We start from the raw sequence: 23,976 nt of genomic DNA on the forward strand, positions 1-23,976 counted from the left end.
CAGTAGGACAGCTGAGAGACAGACAGTGTAGGAGAGACAGACAGTAGGACAGCTGAGAGACAGACAGGACAGCTGAGAGAGAGACAGTGTAGGAGAGACAGACAGTAGGACAGCTGAGAGGGAGACAGTGTAGGAGAGACAGACAGTAGGACAGCTGAGAGACAGAGTGTAGGAGAGACAGTGTAGGAGAGACAGACAGTAGGACAGCTGACAGTGTTGACAGTGTTGAAGACAGCAGCTGGGTGTAATGTGATGTTGTGCCACCGGGTGGTGGTGTCGTACCGTTTCATGTACTTGGCCACCACATTGAGAGCGTGCCTGGACCAGACATCGCTGATGGGGTTGCTGCCCTGGTAGGCTGGTCTGTTGATGGGGTTTGGAGGGCAGGGCTTCCTCTCGTTGTAGGGCAGAGCGGTGTAGGACTCTAGAGCATGGCTGCAACGCAGGACAAAACATCAATCAGCACACTGGCAGGGGTTGACACTAACGGTTGCCTGACTGCCCAGTGGCAAGTCAATAAAATGTTGGGGCAAAGTGGAGTTGAGAACCGGCAGACAGATCAACTTAAAACTTGGCGTTTGTATCGTGAAGTGGGTCAGTTTGGTCCAGTACCAGTACGTTTGTATCGTGAAGTGGGTCAGTCTGGTCCAGTACCAGTACGTTTGTATCGTGAAGTGGGTCAGTTTGGTCCAGTACCAGAAATCCAAAACATTTCCCGCTCGTAGTACTTAGAGGCCATGTGTTCAGAACACATTTGTGGATTCTTGGTTCTGGACAACCACTGGTCCAACCCACTTCCCACAAGGCACTGCACTTCATACTCCAAGGTTTAAGGTTATCCTACATAATAATTTTAGAAACTCACTCACTCACTCATGCTCTAACGCTCTAACGCTCACGCTTATCTACGTTTATCTATTCACTCGCTTCAGCAACTGATCCCAAAGTTCACATGGTATTGGCCATTAGCATTATACCAACGGTGACGGAGCCCGAATTTCATTTCTCCTAAATTAAAGCTGTTTATTAGCGTTTTCTTAGCCTGTTGTCAGGGTTACGGTCCGTTCCTCCAGGCCATGGGATCTGTAGCCCCACACACACACCCCTCTCTCTCTCACAGTTAGGAATGTGCTCTCTCTCTCTCTCTCTCTCTCTCTCTCTCTCTCTCTCTCCAACGGGTATGAAACTCTCTCTCTCTCTCTCTCTCTCTCTCTCATCTTCCAACGGGTATGAAAAAACTATGTGGAGCAAGCGCATACATTATGCCTTACATTATGATGCTCCCACATATGCTCCCACATATTCTCACGCACGCACGCACCAGTTACAGTAACTTTCCCCACAACCCACACTCTGCACATATTTTGGAGCACATATCTTCGAACGGGTAAGGTCTAGTTATTATAATCAGGCATTGACACTAAGGCTTGCCCACCTGCCCCCGGCAGGTAAATAAAACCTTCGGGCAGGTGAGGTTTGCGTTCAGGTTGCCCCGACCGGACAAGTGCTCGTTTGAGAGCGAACACAAACAGTCTATAAACACAACATTAGATATTTGTCTTAACACCTGAACGTGGCCAGAGCGCTCTGTCTTCTGGTCTGAGGAATGTAAAATAAGAGGCGAGCACGGATTACCTATAATGTGCTGTTTTTACTGTTGCTACACTTAAACATGTAAAATAACAAGTGTGAAACCATAGACATATTCAATCATAGCTATGTTGGTATTTGGATTTGTAAGTATTGAGGTACAGTATGACATTTCTATCGCACAGCCCAGGAAAGTAAAGAGATACGGTAAGTGTTAAATTGAGCTGTAATTAAAATTGGGTTAGGGTTATAAAAACTATCATTTTATAAATGGACGATTTACTTTTCGGGCAAGTGGCTCTGAGACCTTAGTGTCAACCCCTGTTATGATGTTCTTATTTTGACCATAAGACCCAATTACTGAATATCAGTCTCCAAGTTTGCTTCACAATATGTATGACATTGATTTACTATGTAAGCCATTTACCATGAGAGGGAGTGGGTTGTTCGCCTTGTGCCAAACAATCCTGAAACAGTGGTAAATCAGCCAACAACCCACAAACCTCGAATGGTAAATTGCTTTTCTACCACTTCTACCATATAAATGAAAGAAAACACAGTTGTAACTTGCAATGTTACAACTGCAACACAACAGTGGGCGGGGTCCATGAGCCAACTCAAGGTTGTTGACTGATTTACCACTGTTTTAAGCCAATCAGAATCCAGTATCTGAACATGTGACCACAAAAAGTGGTAGAAATGACACTATGGCACATTATGAGTCCAACTAGTGATTCTCAAATCCCCCCCGCCCCCCACTATTTTTTATGCAAGGACCCCTTAACTCTGAGAGTGTTCAAATGAAGCCAAATGGGTCCATTTGGCTCCAATTGAACACACTCAAGAGTTACAGACCTGTTAAGGTCATCCAGGGATAGCTCTCTATGTGTTTCTGATAATATATAATTGTCCACACTCATTATGTATGTCCGTGGCTAAGATGTAATTTTGACCAAAATGTCCTCCCCAAGCCAGCATGGTGATGACCCCTGTAGAGTTTCTTTGAGGCACTACACACTACGCTGTCCTCTCTGCACAGTCTTTACTTGACCTCTCACCCTGTCGTAGGTTGGCTAGGGTCCATGCTGCTTCTTCTAATCTTGTACCTTGTAAGTCATTGTGGGTGAGAGAGAGAGTGTCTGCTCGCTAAATGACTGCACTGTAAACTTTAAGTCATTGTGGGTAAAAGTGTCTGCTTGCTAAATGACTGCACTGTAAACTTTAAGTAATTGTGGGTAAGAGAGTGTCTGCCTGCTAAATGACTGCACTGTAAACTTTAAGTCATTGTGGGTAAAAGTGTCTGCTTGCTAAATGACTGCACTGTAAACTTTAAGTCATTGTGGGTAAGAGAGTGTCTGCTTGCTAAATGACTGCACTGTAAACTTTAAGTCATTGTGGGTAAAAGTGTCTGCCTGCTAAATGACTGCACTGTAAACTTTAAGTCATTGTGGGTAAAAGTGTCTGCTTGCTAAATGACTGCACTGTAAACTTTAAGTCATTGTGGGTAAGAGAGTGTCTGCTTGCTAAATGACTGCACTGTAAACTTTAAATGATATCACCTTTCACCAGCAGCACAGATGCACACCTAATCGTGTGACATTGAACTTTTGACCTCAGTTAATGTGTGACATCATTATTGCTGGGGACTCCGAGCCGAGGCCACCAAGCAATCCCACATGTGGGAGAAAGGTGTCGTATTGTAAAAAAAAAAAAAAGGAAAAGGAAAAAACATGTGCACACAGTCACATGAGCCACATGTGGACATGTGACTGAAAAGGTTGCCCTTTGAGTCGCCGGGGAAAACTGTTATATGTTATATTAGTTAAGACCACTTTAGCCCCATATAATACTTTGTGGTAGGGCATTAACGACTTGTGATTTTTGCAAGTCGACTCGACTCAGTAAAAAGTTGAGTTGAATTCGACTTTATCGTCTGATGACGTCATCACATCACACACGACCCCCCTGTTACTTGGGGGGGTCCTCAGATGATTAACTTAATGTGAAACATTGTTTTCTCACTCAACTGTAAACAAACCAACATAAAGTTTAAGTGTATAGAGGGTATCTGCACATTTCTAAAGTGCCAATTTAAGGACTTTTTAATACCTCTAAAATGACGAATTAAACAGTTTTTTTTTTCTTTTCAACTTCGACTTTCTCTGGTGGGAGTCGACTTGTGTAATGAAGTCGACTGAGTCGACTTGTCGACTTTTTCGTTAATGCCCTACTTTGTAGTACAAAGAACAGTGAAAAGGGCAGATCTATAATAACAGATCTCTATCTAACCACCACATCAGATATGTTTACACTGGCACTACATGCTGCTACATCAGTGGTTCTCAAACATGTTTGTCTCAGGGCAAACTTACCTATTCTGGTGGGAACATTCACCAAAAACAGCCGATCTACAAGCTCACTGTTGGCTGTTAGTTACTAGAGACTCACCATAGAACATCAAAGCCACTGTTGGCTGCTACTCGGCTTGGCATGTGAAGAGTGTGTAGAGGATCCACCATGCCCAGGGTTGGTTTGATGGCCCTGCTGGCAATACCTGAACACACAAACCCAAACACCCAGAAAACACATCAATACACCCCAAAACAAACATTAATACAACCCAAACTCCACCCCAAAAACACATGAAAACACCCTAAAAACATCAATAACTGAACACACAATCCCAAACACACATCAATACACCCCAAACAACACCCCAAAAAACATCAATACCTGAACACACAACCCCAAACACACACATTAATACCTGAACACACAACCCCAAATATATATTATTAATACAACCCAAACACATTAATAACTGAACACCACTCCCAGTTAGGGGTGATGTATTTTTCCAGACGTACGTACCGGTTTTTGCCTTCAGGTGTTCAAAGTCAAAGATGGCAACACCAGTCGTCTCACTGCCGGTTCCAGCAGTCGTGGGAACTAAAGAGGAAAACGTAGATATTCATTATTTCTATTCAATTCTTCTTCTTCTTCTTCTTATTATTATTAGACATGTTTAGAAACACAAGGGCAGTGTAGAGATGGCCTGTGTTCAGGCCAGGGCAGGAATTTCATGGAGGCCATGAAGGCCATGGCCGTCGTTGCCCCTCAGTTTGGCCTTGTGCCCCTCAAACCAATGGCATTACCCGAGGCCACAGTGGCCTTGTGCCCCTCAAACCAATGTCATTACCCGAGGCCACAGTGGCCTTGTGCCCCTCAAACCAATGTCATTACCCGAGGCCACAGTGGCCTTAATGCCCCAGCCCAGCTGACTGTACTACTTTCTCCTCCGTCTCTTTCTTGTCAATATGTAGACAGTAGACACCGGTGTCTCTTTTTTGTCATGTACAGTAGATACCAGTGTCTTTGTTGAGATTCTGAAATATTTAAACCTATCCAGTGACTTTGATTGGTGCAGGGCTGAGCATGGATCAGATTGTAAACACCATCATTTATCTATTTCACTTGGTTTTATTTGATGGCCTTTCTGCCCTGGCATTTGGCTTTTGTGCCCTCCAAAAATGTACAACACCAAAGGCCAAGTGGCCTTGCCCCTAAAATGACGAAATTCCAGGCCTGGTTCAGGCTGAACATGCACTTAACTTGTCCTGTATAGCCCGATCTACCCTGTGGGTTTTCCCTGTTAAAGTGACAGCCCTCTGTGGATTATGTGACCATAATGTTGACACTGCGTTTGCCCTTTATCTATTATGTACAATACACTGACACCCTTTGCCACCTTAATGTCTAATCTCAAGTATATAACTGCTGCTGAGTGGGCTTACTGAAGTGCTGCTACCTTTGTGCCTGGCCTTAAGCCCTTTGCACACAGGCGCGTTTAAAACGGACAATTTCCTTTTTTTTTAAAGAAAACAATGATTCTCTACGACCTCATGCACACCGGATCCGAATTAGCCGTGCGACGAGTGGCTGCGGCCGTGCGTTTTTTTTCTCTCGATCGAACCCAGTTCGATTCGTGCGTCTTGTCGCATGCGGTTAAAAACTCATCACTCCTTTTATGACTCCTTTTAGGATCCGCAGCGCCGATTCCGCACAGCATTGCACACCAAATCCAATGTGTTTTATTCATGCAGCAAACGAAAAAAACGCAACTGTCCTGTGTGCAAAGGGCTTTACTGTATGTCTAATGCATTATGCTACTGTACGTGTAGATATCTTAGATTCTTGCCTATCCTCGACCTGTAAACCTGTGGTGTGATGATGGAGTTTATTCTCATTCTGAGCCGGGGCAGTCTGGGTGGGGCATTAAGGGTAGATTGTTAGTTGCGATGCAAAACAAGGTCCACGGTGAAATTCCTGCCCTGCTCACAGCACTCTGACTCGTGGCGAGTGTAGAAGATCGGATATCGGACTTTTCTTAAAGTCTTTGGCCCGCTTGTGGTCCTTTGTGCTGCAAGGCCCTAACCCAACCCCAACCTGGGAAACACTGAATGACCACTTCATCACTTTTCAACCCATCTTCATATAATGGATCCTCACTAATGTTCATGGTAGGGCATTAACAACTTGTGTGATTTTTGCAAGTCGACTCGACTCAGTAAAAGGTTGAGTTGAAGTTGACTTTATCGTTTGATGACGTCATCACATCACACACGACCACCCAATTATTTTGGGGGGTCCCCAGATGATTAACTTAATGTGAAACATTGTTTTCTCACTCAACTGTAAACAAACCAACATAAGGTTTAAGTGTATAGAGGGTATCTGCACATTTCTAAAGTGCCAATTTAAGGACTTTTTAATACCTCTAAAATGGCAAATTAAACATTGTCCAAATTGTCAAATATATTAGAGGCAGAAATATGTATTATCGCGAGAACAATGGCTTGGCTTCCATTATAGCATGGTATCTTTTCAGGAATAGTCCGGGAAAAATGGGGGTGAACGTGGATTCGCCTGTAAAAGTTTTTTTCTCAACTGATTCTTGTAGCTTGGGGTCACCTCTTAAGGATTCAAGAGGATGACCAGTGATATCCATTGAGCATTTTTTATTATTAACCCCTTAATGCCTGAAACATGGGCTCCCATTGACTTTCTATACAGGAGGAAAATACCCAGAAAAAGATTATTTTTCGGGGTATTTAAGGAGGATCTGAGGGGTCTAACTAGGGGTTTGTCATGATGCTGAATCCATTGCAGGCATTTGTTTTGCACAAAAAACATTCTGTGGGCTAGAAATAGCCTCAGAAAACAATACACGTATGGGTGAGTATTCATGTTAGTCGGAGGCCTTAGGGTTTTTTTTCTCGTGCTAATCAGTCTAAAAGTGCAAAACTTTGCACAGATGTAGCTCAGGGCATGCCCTAATGATTTAGCTAGGTCGGCAACCTTCGGGGTCACCACAACACCCACAAAACTCTGAAAAGTGATGATTCATCACTTTTCATCACTAAAGTCGATGGGAGCCCAACTTGATTTGGCCGCTGTGGAGACCCCGAATGTCGCAGACTCGGGCGCCCTAGCTAAATCATTAGAGCAAGCACTGAGCTACATCTGTGCAAAATGATGCACTTTTAGACTGATTAGCACGAGAAAAAAAACCCTAAGGCCTCCGACTAACATGAATACTCACCCATACGTGTATTGTTTTCTGAGGCTATTTCTAGCCCACGGAATGTTTTTTGTGCAAAACAAATGCCTGCAATGGATTCAGCATCATGACAAACCCCTAGTTAGACCCCTCAGATCCTCCTTAAATACCCCGAAAAATAATCTTTTTCTGGGTATTTTCCTCCTGTATAGAAAGTCAATGGGAGCCCATGTTTCAGGCATTAAGGGGTTAATAATAAAAAATGCTCAATGGATATCACTGGTCATCCTCTTGAATCCTTAAGAGGTGACCCCAAGCTACAAGAATCAGTTGAGAAAAAAACTTTTACCGACGAAACCACGTTCAGCCAAAAATCTACGTTTTTTTCCCGGACTAGAATAGAAAGCCTACGGCTTCTATTAGCTTGGATTCCCCATCGGTGATGTCACTGGTAGACAGGTTTCTGAACTGTCCACAGCCCTCCTATGAGACACGGACAGTGTAGGATCTTTTTTTATTATGAAAAAATAGAGAAGACCAATTATATGAAGATAGGTTGAAAAGTGGTGAAGTACTCCTTTAAAAAGTGTGATTGCGACCGAAGGTCGCAGTTTACCATGAGAAATGTCACAGCTTGTCTCCGTGTGTGTACACATTTTTACAGTCTATGGGTTGGTTCCCTTGACACATAACTGTGACATCACAGGTGATATCACAGGTGACATCACCTATGTAAACGTCCATATATGAGTATTTCCCAGAATCCCTTTTATGCCCATATAAGAAGATCTCTGATGTCATCAATAGGCTATATATCACTGGCCAGATGGCCAAGACATTGCCCATATCTGTGAGGCTGGTTCAGATAAGGATCGCCATGTATGGGCATAAAATATATTGTACGTTGTGATGTCATGGGAACCACTCTAATTAATATGGTTTTAAGATGTGTGATGTATGTTTGTCCTTTCATTATCTACCTGTTATGAGAGGTTTGATGGACAGTCTTTTCCCTATACTCTACCTGCTATGAGAGGTTTGATGGACAGTCCTTTCCCTATACTCTACCTGCTATGAGAGGTTTGATGGACAGTCCTTTCCCTATACTCTACCTGCTATGAGAGGTTTCAGTGATGGACAGTCCTTTCCCTATACTCTACCTGCTATGAGAGGTTTCAGTGATGGACAGTCCTTTCCCTATACTCTACCTGCTATGAGAGGTTTGATGGACAGTCCTTTCCCTATACTCTACCTGCTATGAGAGGTTTGATGGGCAGTCCTTTCCCTATACTCTACCTGCTATGAGAGGTTTGATGGACAGTCCTTTCCCTATACTCTACCTGCTATGAGAGGTTTGATGGACAGTCCTTTCCCTATACTCTACCTGCTATGAGAGGTTTGATGGACAGTCCTTTCCCTATACTCTACCTGCTATGAGAGGTTTCAGTGATGGACAGTCCCTTCCCTATACTCTACCTGCTATGAGAGGTTTGATGGACAGTCCTTTCCCTATACTCTACCTGCTATGAGAGGTTTGATGGGCAGTCCTTTCCCTATACTCTACCTGCTATGAGAGGTTTGATGGACAGTCCTTTCCCTATACTCTACCTGCTATGAGAGGTTTGATGGACAGTCCTTTCCCTATACTCTACCTGCTATGAGAGGTTTGATGGACAGTCCTTTCCCTATACTCTACCTGCTATGAGAGGTTTGATGGACAGTCCTTTCCCTATACTCTACCTGCTATGAGAGGTTTGATGGACAGTCCTTTCCCTATACTCTACCTGCTATGAGAGGTTTGATGGACAGTCCTTTCCCTATACTCTACCTGCTATGAGAGGTTTGATGGACAGTCCTTTCCCTATACTCTACCTGCTATGAGAGGTTTGATGGACAGTCCTTTCCCTATACTCTACCTGCTATGAGAGGTTTGATGGACAGTCCTTTCCCTATACTCTACCTGCTATGAGAGGCTTGATGGACAGTCCTTTCCCTATACTCTACCTGCTATGAGAGGTTTGATGGACAGTCCTTTCCCTATACTCTACCTGCTATGAGAGGCTTGATGGACAGTCCTTTCCCTATACTCTACCTGCTATGAGAGGCTTGATGGACAGTCCTTTCCCTATACTCTACCTGCTATGAGAGGCTTCAGGGCTCCAGTGATTGGCAGGCCCTTCCCGATGGGGGCGTTGACAAAGTCCAGGAAGTCTGCCTCTGGGTGGCACGCGTACAGATTGGCCGCTTTGCAGGTGTCAATCACAGAGCCCCCGCCCACGGCCACGAAGACGTCAAAGGACTCCCCCTTGGCGAACGCAATGGCCTCCTTGAAACTTAGAGAGAGACAGACAGACAGACAGACAGACAGACAGACAGACAGACAGGTGTCATGTGATGTACGTAGGCCTACGGTACAAACGCTACTAATGCTAATGCTACTGTATAACTACTATGAGCACTGCAGTGGCATTAAGCTCTAAATCTAACACTAATTACAACATTACAGCATTCAAACCTGAACACATTTGCAGTGTTCTCTACAGTTAAACACACAACTTACAACACACACGCACGCGCACCTGCGCGCACGCACCTACTGTACTTTAAATTAAATTCTGACCAATGAAGCCAAAGTGCAGTAGCTACCTTTTTTGACACACGACTTGGGTCAAATGAAACACTGTGATTTTTGAGGTATAAACAATTCCCTCAAGAACAGATATACAGCTAGAACTGCTGCACTCTGTCGAGGTGCCAACTTGCGCCTCACGTACAAGCAGTCGTCACAAGACATTACCCGGAATGCTCTTAAATACCAAACCCTGCTGACATCACCAGTGGTATTACCAGGAATGCTGGTCCCTCATTTGCTGTTAATGATGACATTGCCAGAAATGTTGGTCCCTGATTGGGCTATACGGTCAAGGGGGTACACCGACATACATAGATACACACACACACACACACACACACACACACACACACACACACACACACACACACACACACACACACACACACACACACACACACACACACACACACACACACACACACACACACACACACACACACACACACATGCAGTACATACTGTACTGTACAGACATACTCTACCCAGACGATTAAGAGTACTTGTGCTCTGCTTTTTAATCTAATTAATTACAGGCTCTGTGATGAATTAATCGCAATTAATCACATTTTAATCGTACATCGATATTTGAACTGATAAGCATTTTTTTCAAGTAAAACACATTTTGTTGTACGAGTGAATCAACGAGTGAATTTTTTAAATCTAAATTTCGCATCCACTGGGCCAAGCAAAGCGCTCTGAATAGCTACTTCTCCCTTTGCGTTTGTTGTCTCTTCCGAAACTGAAGGTTCTGTGGTGAAAAAACTAAATGTGATTAAAATGCGTTAATTTTTTTAATCACGTACATTTTCTGTAATTAATTAATCACAATTAATCGGTTAAAGTCCCAGCCTTAGTAATCAGTGTTATATATATATATATATATATATGACTCTCTGGTGGCACCAATCACACATCTGGTAAATCTGTCCATAAGAAAATGCACTGTCCCAACTCAGTGGAAAGCTGCTGTTATAACACCTATATTCAAATCTGGCTCAAAAACGGACATATCAAACTATAGACCCATAAGCATCTTACCTGTTATATCAAAAGTGGCTGAAAAGTGGATTGTAAAGTCTATTGTTAAACATCTAGACAAAGGCTACACCCCTCTGCATCCTATGCAGTTTGGGTTTCGAGCCTTCCACTCCACTGAGTCAGCAAATTGCTTATTCATTGAAAAGTTAAAGTGTGCTTTAAACAAAGCCCCATGCGCAATGGCAGTATTTTTGGATTTCAAGAAAGCATTTGACTCTGTCAGCCATCAGGTCCTCTTGTCCAAACTAACACATTTCAACTTGTCCCCAGAGGCCATCAAATGGTTTACATCATACCTATCAAATAGAGAACAGTGTGTTAGTATAAATGGCATCAAGTCTCCTTATCACACTTGCTCGGTTGGTGTCCCCCAGGGATCAATAGTAGGACCAATTCTGTTTTCTCTGTTTATAAACGATCTACCTGATGTATGTAAAGATGTACATATTCAGATGTACGCAGATGATGCGGTTATACTGACTCATGGAAAGAGCTATGCAGAGGTGTCAACGGTTTTAACTTCTGTTCTGACCAGCGTTCAGGACTGGCTTACAGACTCATGCCTGCTCCTGAATGCAAAAAAGACGGTCTGCATGGCTTTTTCCAAAAGACCAGTTGTGATGGAATCATCAAATGTGTTTCTGGGTGGAGAGGAACTTGAACTTGTGTCAGAGTTCAAGTACCTCGGGGTCATGTTAGACTCAACCCTAACCTTTAAAAAACATGTAAAAAAGGTTACAAACACAATCAAGTTCAACCTTCAGAACTTTAAACAAATCACACCTTTTTTGGCAGTTAGTGCTGCTAAATCGTATCTCCAATGCATGATCCTATCACACATTGAGTACTGTTTCACAAACTGGTCTTGCGCAGGTATAACGACTCTCAAACCCATTGAACAGCTATATAAGAGTGCGCTTAAGGTATTCGATAGGAAACCCCACTCATATCACCATTGTAATATTCTTCAGAGGTACCGTTTTTTGAGTTTCGCTAATTTTAAGGTTTTTAAACAGGTCAGTATCATATATAAGACACTAAATGGTCTATGCCCACCTCCCCTAAAGGAATTCATAAAAAGGAAGCCTGATAGAGGACTCAATACTAGAGCAATCACTAGAGGGGATTGCGAAGTACCGTACCGGGTAACCGCTTTTGGAAAAAACACCCTTTCAGTGCAGGGATGTTCAATCTGGAATGACCTACCTCTAACAATAAGAGACTGTTTGTCATTTCCATCCTTCAAGTTCAATCTAAAAAAATGGTTAGTTGACAATCAAACCTGTGACCATGTATAGTTCTAAGAGTACAGCTCATGCCATGTACGTATATTTTTAACTATCCTTTTTTAATGTAGGGTACTGTTAGTAATATGTGTTGTTTTTTTTTTTTTTTTCTTGGTTCAGGAAAAATAGTATTTGTATGTATGTTCTTAGGCGCCCTCTCCTAATGTAGGGTTACTGTTTGTTGGTATGTATTGTTTTGTCTTCATGTGGGGACTACGGATGAAATTTAGCATTCTTGCTAATTCCGGCTTATTTACATTGCATTCATGTAGTGTTCATTAATATGCATTGTCCCGTCTAAATAAACAAATAAAGTAAAGTAAAGTATATCACTTATAATTTGCCAATATCTTACTTGGCTGACCAGTTCATATGAGACCAGTTCACTTATGACCCACTGATCTCGTAGTCACTGCACTTTGGCTTTGCAAGGCAGCATACAGACAGAATAAAACATACAGGTGGGCATGGTAGAAAGATAGATGGGAGGAGTTAGTGTTAAAATGGGAGGGGCTAAGGCTCAGGGTGGAGGGGTTTCTACCTGGCGTCGGTGGGCTCCACGCGCACGTTGTCGAAAAGCTTATAATTAACTTGGTTCTGGGTCAGAGACTCCAGCACGGCCTTGACGGGAGGCAGAGCTGACAGGTTCTTATCTGTCATCAGACACACGTTACGAGCTCCCATGTTCTGGAGGTCCTGAAAGGAGACAGACACAGAGAGATGTCATCAGACACACGTTACGAGCTCCCATGTTCTGGAGGTCCTGCAAGGAGACAGACAGACAGAGAGAGATGTGTTGATTGAGGAATGATTTAGTTCAGGGGTGGGCAACTTGTGACTGATGATGGCGAGGGCCACTATATTTCCACCTTCACTCCAGAGGGCCACAATGCACTTTGTCATACCTCATACAAAAGAGGCAAAAATAGCAGATCTACAAGCTCAAAACGCATCGCAGCGCGATGCGTTTTGAGCTTGTAGATCGGCAATGTTTGCCTCTTTTGAATTGGAATCCTGAATAATTTTTTGTTATTTTTTAATTGGAATCCTGAAATGTAACATTTTGATTCAATTTCAAACGCATTTAGTTATATACTCATGTTAACTCATTGGGTCGACTCAACTGAGAAAGACCTTAAAGTAAGGAAGGCACTCGCTTGGAGGGCCCTGAACGGCATGAACAGTGTATGGAACTCTAATCTCCCCCGCCAAATCAAACTTAGCTTCTTCTTTGCAACGGTGGAGTCTGTTCTCCTCTATGGCAGTGAATGCTGGACCCTGAAGCCAACCCTGCAGAAGTCTCTAGACGGGTGCTACACTAGAATGTTGCGTGCAGTACTCAACATCAACAGGAGTGCACATGTTACAAACGAGAGCCTGTATGAGGGAATACCAAAGGTAAGCGAGAAAATTGCCACCAGAAGAATGAGACTAGCAGGACACTGCCAAAGACACCAGGAGCTTCCAGCCAGCAAATTGGTACTGTGGGAGCCAACACACGGGCACCGGCCGCGAGGACGTCCCACAAAAACATACGTGGACATACTCAAGGAAGACGTAGGGACACAGAACACCAATGAGCTGGCCAGATGTATGGAGAACCGAGATGACTGGAAACAACGATGGAGGGCTCGTCTGAGGACGACCTAGATAGACTCATTGAGTGCCAGCCTATCACCACTAGAGGGCGCCCAGTGACCAGAGAATAATAGAGATATGCTGGTAATGCATGCCCAAGCCCTGGAGCCATGACTTTTTTTACAAAGGAAAGGACACTTTCCTTTGTGCATGTACAGGAAGAGGATGAAGTTAGCTTGAAGTTAGCTATTGGCTACCAAGCATTTTAGAAGCCTTATTTTCGTCAACTTAGCCATGATTAAACCTTGCACACCTCATGCATGGGAAAAAAACAGAGAAGAATGAGCTCTAAAAAATCCAATGCAATCCTGGATTGCATTGGAGTGGATTTGTGCAGTTTGTTCACAGCTTTCAAACAAAAAAATCCGATTGGAAATCCGTTCAGGCATTCTTGAGATAATCGCCATTATGTTTTACATGTAATGTAAACAAAAATGGCTGCCCTGTATGTTAGATGGGGTTGTATGGGGGTGGAACATGCAAAATCGCGATTGAAATCATGTTCACCAGATTTGATGGGGTCCAAAAAAAAAAAAAAAATATTTAAAAAAAAAAATTAAAAAAAAAAAAAAAAAAAAAATTTATTTTTTTTATTTTTTCAAAAAGCCGAACTTGTTCGGGATCGGCACTCAACGATACGCTAATAAAGCCGAACTAGTTCGGGATTGGCACTCAATGAGTTAACTTCATGAACCTAAATACAAATACATTGGACATAAAACATTTTATTTTAATACTACTATACTAGCCATTAAGCTGCTAATATAGACTGACGGAATTAAAGCAGGTCATGTTTGGAATTGTAACAGCTGAAATCAATAATATATCAGTATTCCGGTATTAACCGGAGGGCCGCACTAAGTGAAGGTGGGGGCCGCATGTGGCCCCCGGGCCACCAGTTGCCCACGTATGATTTAGTTAGTCAAAGTCTTTTGAATAAAATGTAATTTAGTTTTAGTCATATTTTAGTCATCTGCTCCACTAAATCTGCAGTTGATTTTGTCGACTAAAATGTCTTTTGGTGGTGCATTGATGGCATCGTAATGCCAGATTTTACACTTGGTGGCATGCTAAAAATAGCTGATCTACAAGCTCACAAGACGTCGCAGCGTCCGTGTACCAGTGCTGCTGCCTGTGCCATATCTAACTATTCATATACCGAATGTCTGTCCGAATGTCCGCCGTCTGACCGTCTGTCTGCATTGCTGACATCACTGATACTAAACAGTGTCACCAGGGACGTGCTGGCCATTGGGAAAAGCGGGACAACTCCCGAACGGCCGGTTCATTCCCGGCCGGTCCAGGCCGGCCATTAGGAAAAAAATAAAAATAAAATGTCTGCCTTCGTTCCATTTTGGGGGCTGGGCGGCCAACAAAGTAAATCGTCACTGTCGGGCAGAAACCTCGTATCTCTACTCTACTTTTGTGCTGTCGCACAAAAGTAGTGAAAACAGCAGATCTACAAGCACACAACGCCTCGCGGTGCGAGGCGTTGTGTGCTTGTAGATCGGCTGTTTTCACTAGTTTAAATCATTTTTAAAATGATAAATACAAAACAAACGGTTTTGGACATACAAGGTTTCTCATGTCACTTGTCATGATCTGAAATGGCAAATCTTTGAGTAGCAGCAGCAGCGCTATAGAGAGAGATCTCTCTCTCTATAGCGTGGAATGAGGGCCTCTCCAACTCTTTTTCCCGGGCTGAATCAGGGACCCAGCACAGCAGGTCCCTGAGTGTCACCACCATGGTGACAATGCCCAACTGACATCACTGACTGACATCACTACAGTGCCCAAATTTGGAGATTACATCACCTAGACTGGCCTGGAAACGGAACACCATATGGTCATAAAAGAGTGCCAGCCAGACAGACGGATACAACGGGTATTGCACAACTGGACGTCGATGGTGACTATTCTGGCCAACGGGCACCCGTCTGGTAGGCCTATATAATAAATCTGAAGATTTTGAAGTGAGTGCTGAGTACGTTACCATGCCGATCTCTCTGGTCACTCCCTCCCCGTATCGGATGTTGGAGCTGGCCATCTGACAACGAGACGGAACAATGTTAAAACAATAATTTTAATTTGTAAAAAAAAACAACATATTTAATATGAAAGTGTCAAATGTTAAATCGTCTGTACTAGATTATTTACAGCAGTGGTTCTCAACCAGTGGTCCGGGGACCACCAGTGGTCCCTGAGGGGGTTAAATTATGGACTTTGATATGAAAAGGGCGGTAAACCATTGATTCACAGGACAATATTACAAGTGTAAAATAAAAACAGCAGATCATACAAAGAGATTTTGTTTTGCTATTTTATTATGAACATTAGTGAGGACCTATTATATGAAGACATGTTCAAAAGTGGTGAACTACTCCTTTAACACCTGGGGAGCCAAACTCGTTCAGGGACGAGACAAGGCCACTAGGTGTCACTGTGCCAAAAGGAGTTATCTCGTCGACAGACGAGGCAGCATAGGGTTAACTGTACAAGCTGCTGGCTGCCCTCTGAATGACCCGAGTCCATTACGTAACCCCGCAGCTCAGGCAGTGATAGAGACAGGCAGAAAATGGCGGAGGCAGCTTACATTGCTTCACATTCTACTTTGAAACATAAGAAGGGCTTTATCTCTGAATCAGATGAATAGAGCGCCAGGGAAGGAGAGATCTGATTGTTTTCACGGCGACACTTTACCGCGATGGCCGGCCCCGTTTTGGATTATAGTTTCGCGAGCTTTTGTAAACAAAGGGATTATCTTCCTCAATCGTCAGCGGACACCCACGTGCACACGCACGAAGCTTCCGAGGCACTTCAAAATAAAGCGTAAGTGAATGGTGGCGCCAGCAACAGCTAGAAATGTTATAAACCTTAGCAGCCCATGTGTTAAGTAATAATTACCTCAAACGCATAGTCAGTTTTCCTGACAGTGCAGGCAGCAGCTCCAGCCCCTGAGATTACAAATAATAATGAAATGTAATATACAATACATACGTGTGGTTTTATGACAGAACAACAAGAATAACAGTTATAGGCCGATGTATCCTTAACTTTTAAACACTGCAACAACCAATCATTGTAATTACTCCATGAATACTAGGATAGGCATTCATAGGCTTTCAGCTTCAGCCTATTCCTTTTGATCACCTGTAACAATGAATAAGTGGATAAATGTAGCCTGGAGCCAGCCTGTTCGCTCCGTTCCACATTTTGTATTGTCTCTACGTAGAGACAATACAAAATGTGGAACGGAGCGAACAGGCTGGCTCCAGGCTATGATAAATGTATGTGAGTGAAATAAACTAAACTAAACTTATCATAACAATAACAACGTTACCTTGATGGAAGGTGTTGGAGTGGGCGGGGCATCTGCAACTGTTGACACACAAATCATTTCAGATTAATACCAGTAAGACTCCTTAATCGGGAGATAAGCGACCGTAGGTCGCTTATCTCCACAAATAGGGCAAAAATGTGTTTTTCCAAAATCTTCCTGCACTTACTTCTTGAATCAAGTGTTTTAATGTAACATAATTTCAACTTTTACTCAAGTATGTTTGTGAGGAAAAGGTTTTTCTGGCATTGTTTTCAAATGATTTGGCTACATTCAGCTTGTTACTTTTATTTTAAACCTTTTTACGTTTGTTTCATTCTTAAAAGAGACTTCAGCTCGAAAAGACAGACTGGTTGTTTATTTCTATTTGGACATGCATTTATATTTTAATATTTTAATACATTCTTCAGATCATTTAAACAATACATCTGCCAGAACTACTTTTACCCAGCAGTAACCTTAGTCTTGTAGTCTCCATAAAGTCTGGCAACCCATATATTTCAAGCAGATGCAAGTGAGTGGGTCCTTCTCCCAGTTATTCCCGTATACGGAAAGATCTGGCAACATTATTGAATGCTTTAACTATTGAAAAATAGCGTATATACAAGCTCACAGCCGCGCTGTGAGCTTGTAGATCTGCTATTTTTGAAAAGTTGTGAATAACTGGGTGCAAATCTTTGAATATATGTATTTTTAAAACGAACGTTTGGAACTCAAATGTTGCTTCTGGGTGGTCCCTGGAACTAAATATTTTGAGATGGGGGTCCGTGGCCAAATGCATATCATTTTGGGGGTCCTTCACATGAAAAGGTTTGAGAACCACTGACATAGTAGTCTCTCAAGAACAGACTAACTGAGCTCCATTTAAGTGAAAAGGACCTTTTCTTTGACGATGGCTGGCCAGATTGCTGACATAGCAACATAGGTTTTTCAAAAAACCTTAGAAGGATTCAAAAGACACTTATAGAATCAGGTTAAAATTCAAATTTTGATGATTTTTCAAAAATAGCAGATCTACAAGCTCACAGCGCGGCACTTGGTGCCGCGCTGTGAGCTTGTATATCTGCTGTTTTTCAATAGTTAAAGCATAAAATAATAATACACTATAATGTGTACCCGTTCTGAATGGGTTGAACAGGTGTTGACAATAAGTGTAGCCCACCTGATCCTGGCAGGTACAGTAAATAAAACTTTAAGGCAGGTGAAGTTTGCTTTCAGGTTGCCTGACCAGGCAAGAGTGCTCCTTTGATGACGGGACGCAACAACTGTCTATAAACACAACACCAGATATCTGTCTAAACACCTGCACATGGCCAGAGCGCTCGAGAATGTTAGAGAGGCAGGGGCTGACATTTCTAAAAGGGCCTTTTGGTGAAACAAATATCGAAAATAGCAGAACTCCAAGATCACAACGCGCGTTGTGAGCTTGGAGGTTGGCTATTTTCGGTGTGTGATACCACCCTAAACTAAGCATAATCAAGTAAATACTGGAGGTGTGGCGTAACGGCATGGATTTCTACACAGAGAGGGCAATTATTTCAACATAAGATGCTGCATTCAAGTTCAGGAGAGTTTGGACAAGGCAATTATCTTGAATGCTGCCTTCAGGTATGGCATGGAACGAAAGGGGGCATTTGCATTTCTTTCACCATAGTGAAAACTGCATTCATGGTCTGGAGAGGGCACCTTTTTTCTGCATGGGCACACTTTTCATGTACCAAGAATCCATGGGCACACCAACATAATACGGGGGCGTAAATGTCTGCTTCATCTATCCCTGCTTCATCACGCAAGGCTGTTGCACAACAGTAGTGAAAACAGCAGATCTACAAGCACACAACGCCTCGCGGTGAGGGCATTGTGTGCTTTCAAGCAGCTTTCAAGCAGTTTCGAGGGGCACACTTGACCCTTCTCAGGGGCACACCAAAGGTCCCCAGGCACAGTGGTTGAGAAACACTGCCCTACCTTACCCTAGCTACAGTATGGCTGCACATTGAGGGTGCACACTCTGAATTGGGAAGTGGCTTACTGTATGTGTGCACGTGGCCTAAGTAGAACATGACCTGTAGCCTACTTGCCCGCAGCCTGAAAGGCCTCTACCTGAGAGCTTCAAGTCAACGCCTGTTACAATACACAACACAAGAGGCTACGGGGGAAGATGATTGGTACAGAGACACATGATCTGATGAAGACCAATGTCACTGTGATTGAAAGAGACTCCATGGCTCTGGTCCAAACCAAATACTATGTTACCTCTGGTCCAAACCAAATACTATGTTACCTCTGGTCCAAACCAAATACTATGTTACCTCTGGTCCAAACCAGATACTTGCCTCTGGTCCAAACCAAATACTATGTTACCTCTGGTCCAAACCAAATACTATGTTACCTCTGGTCCAAACCAAATACTATGTTACCTCTGGTCCAAACCAAATACTATGTTACCTCTGGTCCAAACCAGATACTATGTTACCTCTGGTCCAAACCAAATACTATGTTACCTCTGGTCCAAACCAAATACTATGTTACCTGCTCTGGTCCAAACCAGATACTATGTTACCTCTGGTCCAAACCAAATACTATGTTACCTCTGGTCCAAACCAAATACTATGTTACCTCTGGTCCAAACCAGATACTATGTTACCTCTGGTCCAAACCAGATACTATGTTACCTCTGGTCCAAACCAAATACTATGTTACCTCTGGTCCAAACCAAATACTATGTTACCTCTGGTCCAAACCAGATACTATGTTACCTCTGGTCCAAACCAAATACTATGTTACCTCTGGTCCAAACCAAATACTATGTTACCTCTGGTCCAAACCAGATACTATGTTACCTCTGGTCCAAACCAGATACTATGTTACCTCTGGTCCAAACCAAATACTATGTTACCTCTGGTCCAAACCAAATACTATGTTACCTCTGGTCCAAACCAGATACTATGTTACCTCTGGTCCAAACCAAATACTATGTTACCTCTGGTCCAAACCAAATACTATGTTACCTCTGGTCCAAACCAAATACTATGTTACCTGCTCTGGTCCAAACCAGATACTATGTTACCTCTGGTCCAAACCAAATACTATGTTACCTCTGGTCCAAACCAAATACTATGTTACCTCTGGTCCAAACCAAATACTATGTTACCTCTGGTCCAAACCAAATACTATGTTACCTCTGGTCCAAACCAAATACTATGTTACCTCTGGTCCAAACCAAATACTATGTTACCTCTGGTCCAAACCAAATACTATGTTACCTCTGGTCCAAACCAAATACTATGTTACCTGCTCTGGTCCAAACCAGATACTATGTTACCTCTGGTCCAAACCAGATACTATGTTACCTCTGGTCCAAACCAAATACTATGTTACCTCTGGTCCAAACCAGATACTATGTTACCTCTTGTCCAAACCAGATACTATGTTACCTCTGGTCCAAACCAGATACTATGTTACCTCTGGTCCAAACCAAATACTATGTTACCTCTGGTCCAAACCAAATACTATGTTACCTCTGGTCCAAACCAGATACTATGTTACCTCTGGTCCAAACCAAATACTATGTTACCTCTGGTTCAAACCAAATACTATGTTACCTCTGGTCCAAACCAAATACTATGTTACCTCTGGTTCAAACCAAATACTATGTTACCTCTGGTCCAAACCAAATACTATGTTACCTCTGGTCCAAACCAAATACTATGTTACCTCATTCATTCATTCATTCATTCATTCATTCATTCATTCATTCGCCTCATAAGTCCCAATAGAAGTGGGGGAATATGTTTGAAATAAAAAGTCAGATTCTAAGACTGGAATTATGGGGAAAGTGGTCTTTTATGTGAAGTTACTCAGTCAGTAATTGTCTACTTGAGTAAACAAAAGATATTACAGATATAACATCTAAGTGAAGATTAGCTGCCTGCTGCTGTCATAATCCAGTTGATGGCCCAGTTGAATAAATATCTGAGTGTAAGTATTTATTTGATTCATTCATTTATTAGAAAAGTGTTTATTTTATCCGCTTCTTTAGATCAGGCCGTTTATTAAACAACACATTCGTTCATTCACTCCATAAATCCCAATGGAAGTGTTGTGAAATACAAAAGTCAGATTCTAAGACATGGGATCAGGGAAAATGGGCCTTTTATGTGAGGTTACTCGGTCAGTACTTGTCTACTTAGTTTAGTTTAGTTTATTAAGGAAACCCCATTAGTCTACACCGTAGTGGAAACTATTCTTCCTGGGGTCCAAGTATTAAACATCACAATACAAAGAAAATAAAATGCAATACAGTATTATATTAAATCATACAGTATTATATTAAATCATATACAGTATTATATTAAATCATATACAGTATTATATTAAATCATATACAGTATTATATTAAATCATACAGCCTTTCCATGATGGACTCTGCATGGCAGGGGCGTCCTCCTCCCTGAGCCAGGCCTAAGCATTACTTGAGTAGTCTTTTCACTACTTTCTTACTCTTACCCAAGTAATTATTTGGGTGATTACTTTTACTACTACTCTCCCCACTTCTACAGCTGCTAAAGTAGGCCTACACTTCTACTACAACACTATACAGTATAGCCTACACCACCACCAGAAGGAAACACTATGCAATACTATACAAAGCTGGGCACCATTTGGTTTACATTTATTTAGGCATATATTATTTTATATGCATGCTCATTCATTTTATAAATGGTAAATGGTAAATGGTGCATTTATAAAGCGCTTTTATCCAAGGCGCTTTACATAGATTGTGCATTACATTCACCCATTCACGCACACATTCATACACCGGTGGCAGAGGAAACCATGCAAGGCACCAACCTGCTCACCGGGAGCAACTAGGGATTCAGAGTCTTGCTCAAGGACTCTTCCACACTAACTCTGGGGGAGTTGGGATTCGAACTGGGAACCCTTCGTGCTCTAATAACGGTTTCTCTACCCCTGAGCTATGCCGCCCCCATAAATGAGGTTCCAAATAATCAAATACATATCATAATTTGTAATAGCATTTAGTGCCTATTATTTCTGACAGACAGTCATTTCGGTTGAAGAGATAATTAATCAATCACATAATGTGTTATACTAACTTAACATTAGTTCAAGACCATTTTTCAAAACATACATTTATTCTTTACTTTGTTCCATATTTTGTGGGATGGGAAAAAAGCCAATTTAACATTGAGATGTCTACACTCTCCCTGTAGGCCTACTGAGGTGCTATGTGGAGTAGGCTACTGCTGTAGTAACCATATGTTTTATTTAAAGATATTCCATCTCAATAATGCGAGAATACAGTTTATTATCCCTATATCGATCTATTTTTATTATAATAGCCTACTATTACTACAGTAGACTACTATAAAATACAGTTTATTATCCCTATATCGATTTATTTTTATTAAAATACTATCACTACTACAGTACTATAAAATACAGTGTATTACCCCTATATCTATGTTTATAACACTACTACACTATAATTAAACTATAGAGGATATAATACTTTAAACAAGCCTTTAAACAACTGTTTTTAAACTCCAGCACTGCTGGTCAAAAGGAGCAGATCTACAAGCTATCGACGCGTCTAGCTTGTAGATCTGCTCCTTTCGTGTAGCGCGGCACCATCCTACTAGAAAGTCTAAATCTGTGTGAGTCCTGCAACGTGACAGCATGCACGTTTTAAAACACAAAAACACCATTCATTCGTTAGATAAAACATTTAAAATATATATTTTAATAAACTCACGCGGCCTTCTCCAGCTGTCTGAGCAGATGTGCGACTCTGTTGCGTCCTGCCATTGTTACTTATTGTATTAATGTATAATAATCGTTACAGTGTAACAGTCTGAGCTGTGCAGGCTCTTTGAAGATGATGTGTGTGACTGTGTGTGAGTGTTGTTGTTGCTTCACTGCTAGAGGAGGAGGTGTGTTATCTTATGATCCCATGGGCCGGGAGGACGAGCTCTGTGATTGGCTGCCTGGGTTTGTTATTATGTAAAACATCAATATCTTAACCTTTGAATTTTTAAAAACAAATATAAATAGGCTTTATATATTAAATCTGAGTGGGATTATATCTGCCAGTTGATGGCATGCACTGTTTTGGCACTGTATAGGATATTTTTTGCACTGTTTATTTTATTTTTTACTTACTTTTATTACTATATCTACTGATCCGTCTGTTATTCAATGTTATATGAGATACTTCAATGGTTTCCTATGGAAATAAGCCTAATCTTTTCTAGGATCTCCTAATTTAGTTGACCTTGTACCAGTGAACTGTACCGTCATGAAACTGTACCTTTTCCTATGCAAACTGACAATAAAGTCTTCAATCAATCAATCAATCAATTGAATAAATATCTGACTGTAAGAATGTATTTGATAGATTAATTTATCCACTTCTTTATATCAGTCAGTTTATTAAACAACATACGCTATTATATGAAACCTTTAAATGTATTCATCTCATATATTATATTTTGTTTATTTATTAATTTTGCTGCAGCAGTTTTTCTCAGAAACAAACAAGTCCTCTCTGAAAACACGTGTCAGCCCCGTTGCCTGGCAGCTAACTAACCAATAGCAGCGCGGATGTCCCTCCCCGGCTATGGGTTCTGGATTTGTCAGGTTGTGAAGCAGTGAGTGCGCCCCCTGCCGTTGACAACAGTGAAGGTATTGAGGTGAAAGTTGAGAGCAGAGCCAAAGCCTGCTGTTATGTTATGTTATGTATGCTGGTCACAGTCACAGCAGAGGACAGTAATAACTAGCAGTGTTGTAAAGTAACTAATTACATTTACTTAAGTACTGTACTTAAAGGAGTAGTTCACCCTCAAAATGACTTTTTTTCAATAGGGTGTGC

The 23,976-nt window shown here is 42.0% G+C and overlaps 1 protein-coding gene across 1 annotated transcript in view; it reads right to left on the reverse strand.

Annotated features, from left to right (window-relative positions):
* adhfe1 (alcohol dehydrogenase iron containing 1) overlaps window positions 1–22,993 on the reverse strand; it is a 31,596-nt gene extending 8,603 nt beyond the window's left edge. The window contains exons 1-9 of the mRNA XM_080725175.1: window positions 22,861–22,993; window positions 17,088–17,125; window positions 16,652–16,701; window positions 15,741–15,794; window positions 12,651–12,805; window positions 9,287–9,483; window positions 4,462–4,539; window positions 4,039–4,144; window positions 283–435 (exon numbers count right to left, since the gene is read on the reverse strand). Of these exons, the coding sequence (XP_080581301.1) occupies window positions 283–435; window positions 4,039–4,144; window positions 4,462–4,539; window positions 9,287–9,483; window positions 12,651–12,805; window positions 15,741–15,794; window positions 16,652–16,701; window positions 17,088–17,125; window positions 22,861–22,913 (884 nt within the window). The 5' untranslated portion in view covers window positions 22,914–22,993. The remainder of the gene's footprint in view (window positions 1–282; window positions 436–4,038; window positions 4,145–4,461; window positions 4,540–9,286; window positions 9,484–12,650; window positions 12,806–15,740; window positions 15,795–16,651; window positions 16,702–17,087; window positions 17,126–22,860) is intronic.
* Window positions 22,994–23,976: the final 983 nt, after the last annotated feature.

Source organism: Nannobrachium achirus (assembly GCF_963921795.1).
Source record: "Nannobrachium achirus genome assembly, chromosome: 5".
Lineage (NCBI taxonomy): Eukaryota > Metazoa > Chordata > Actinopteri > Myctophiformes > Myctophidae > Nannobrachium > Nannobrachium achirus.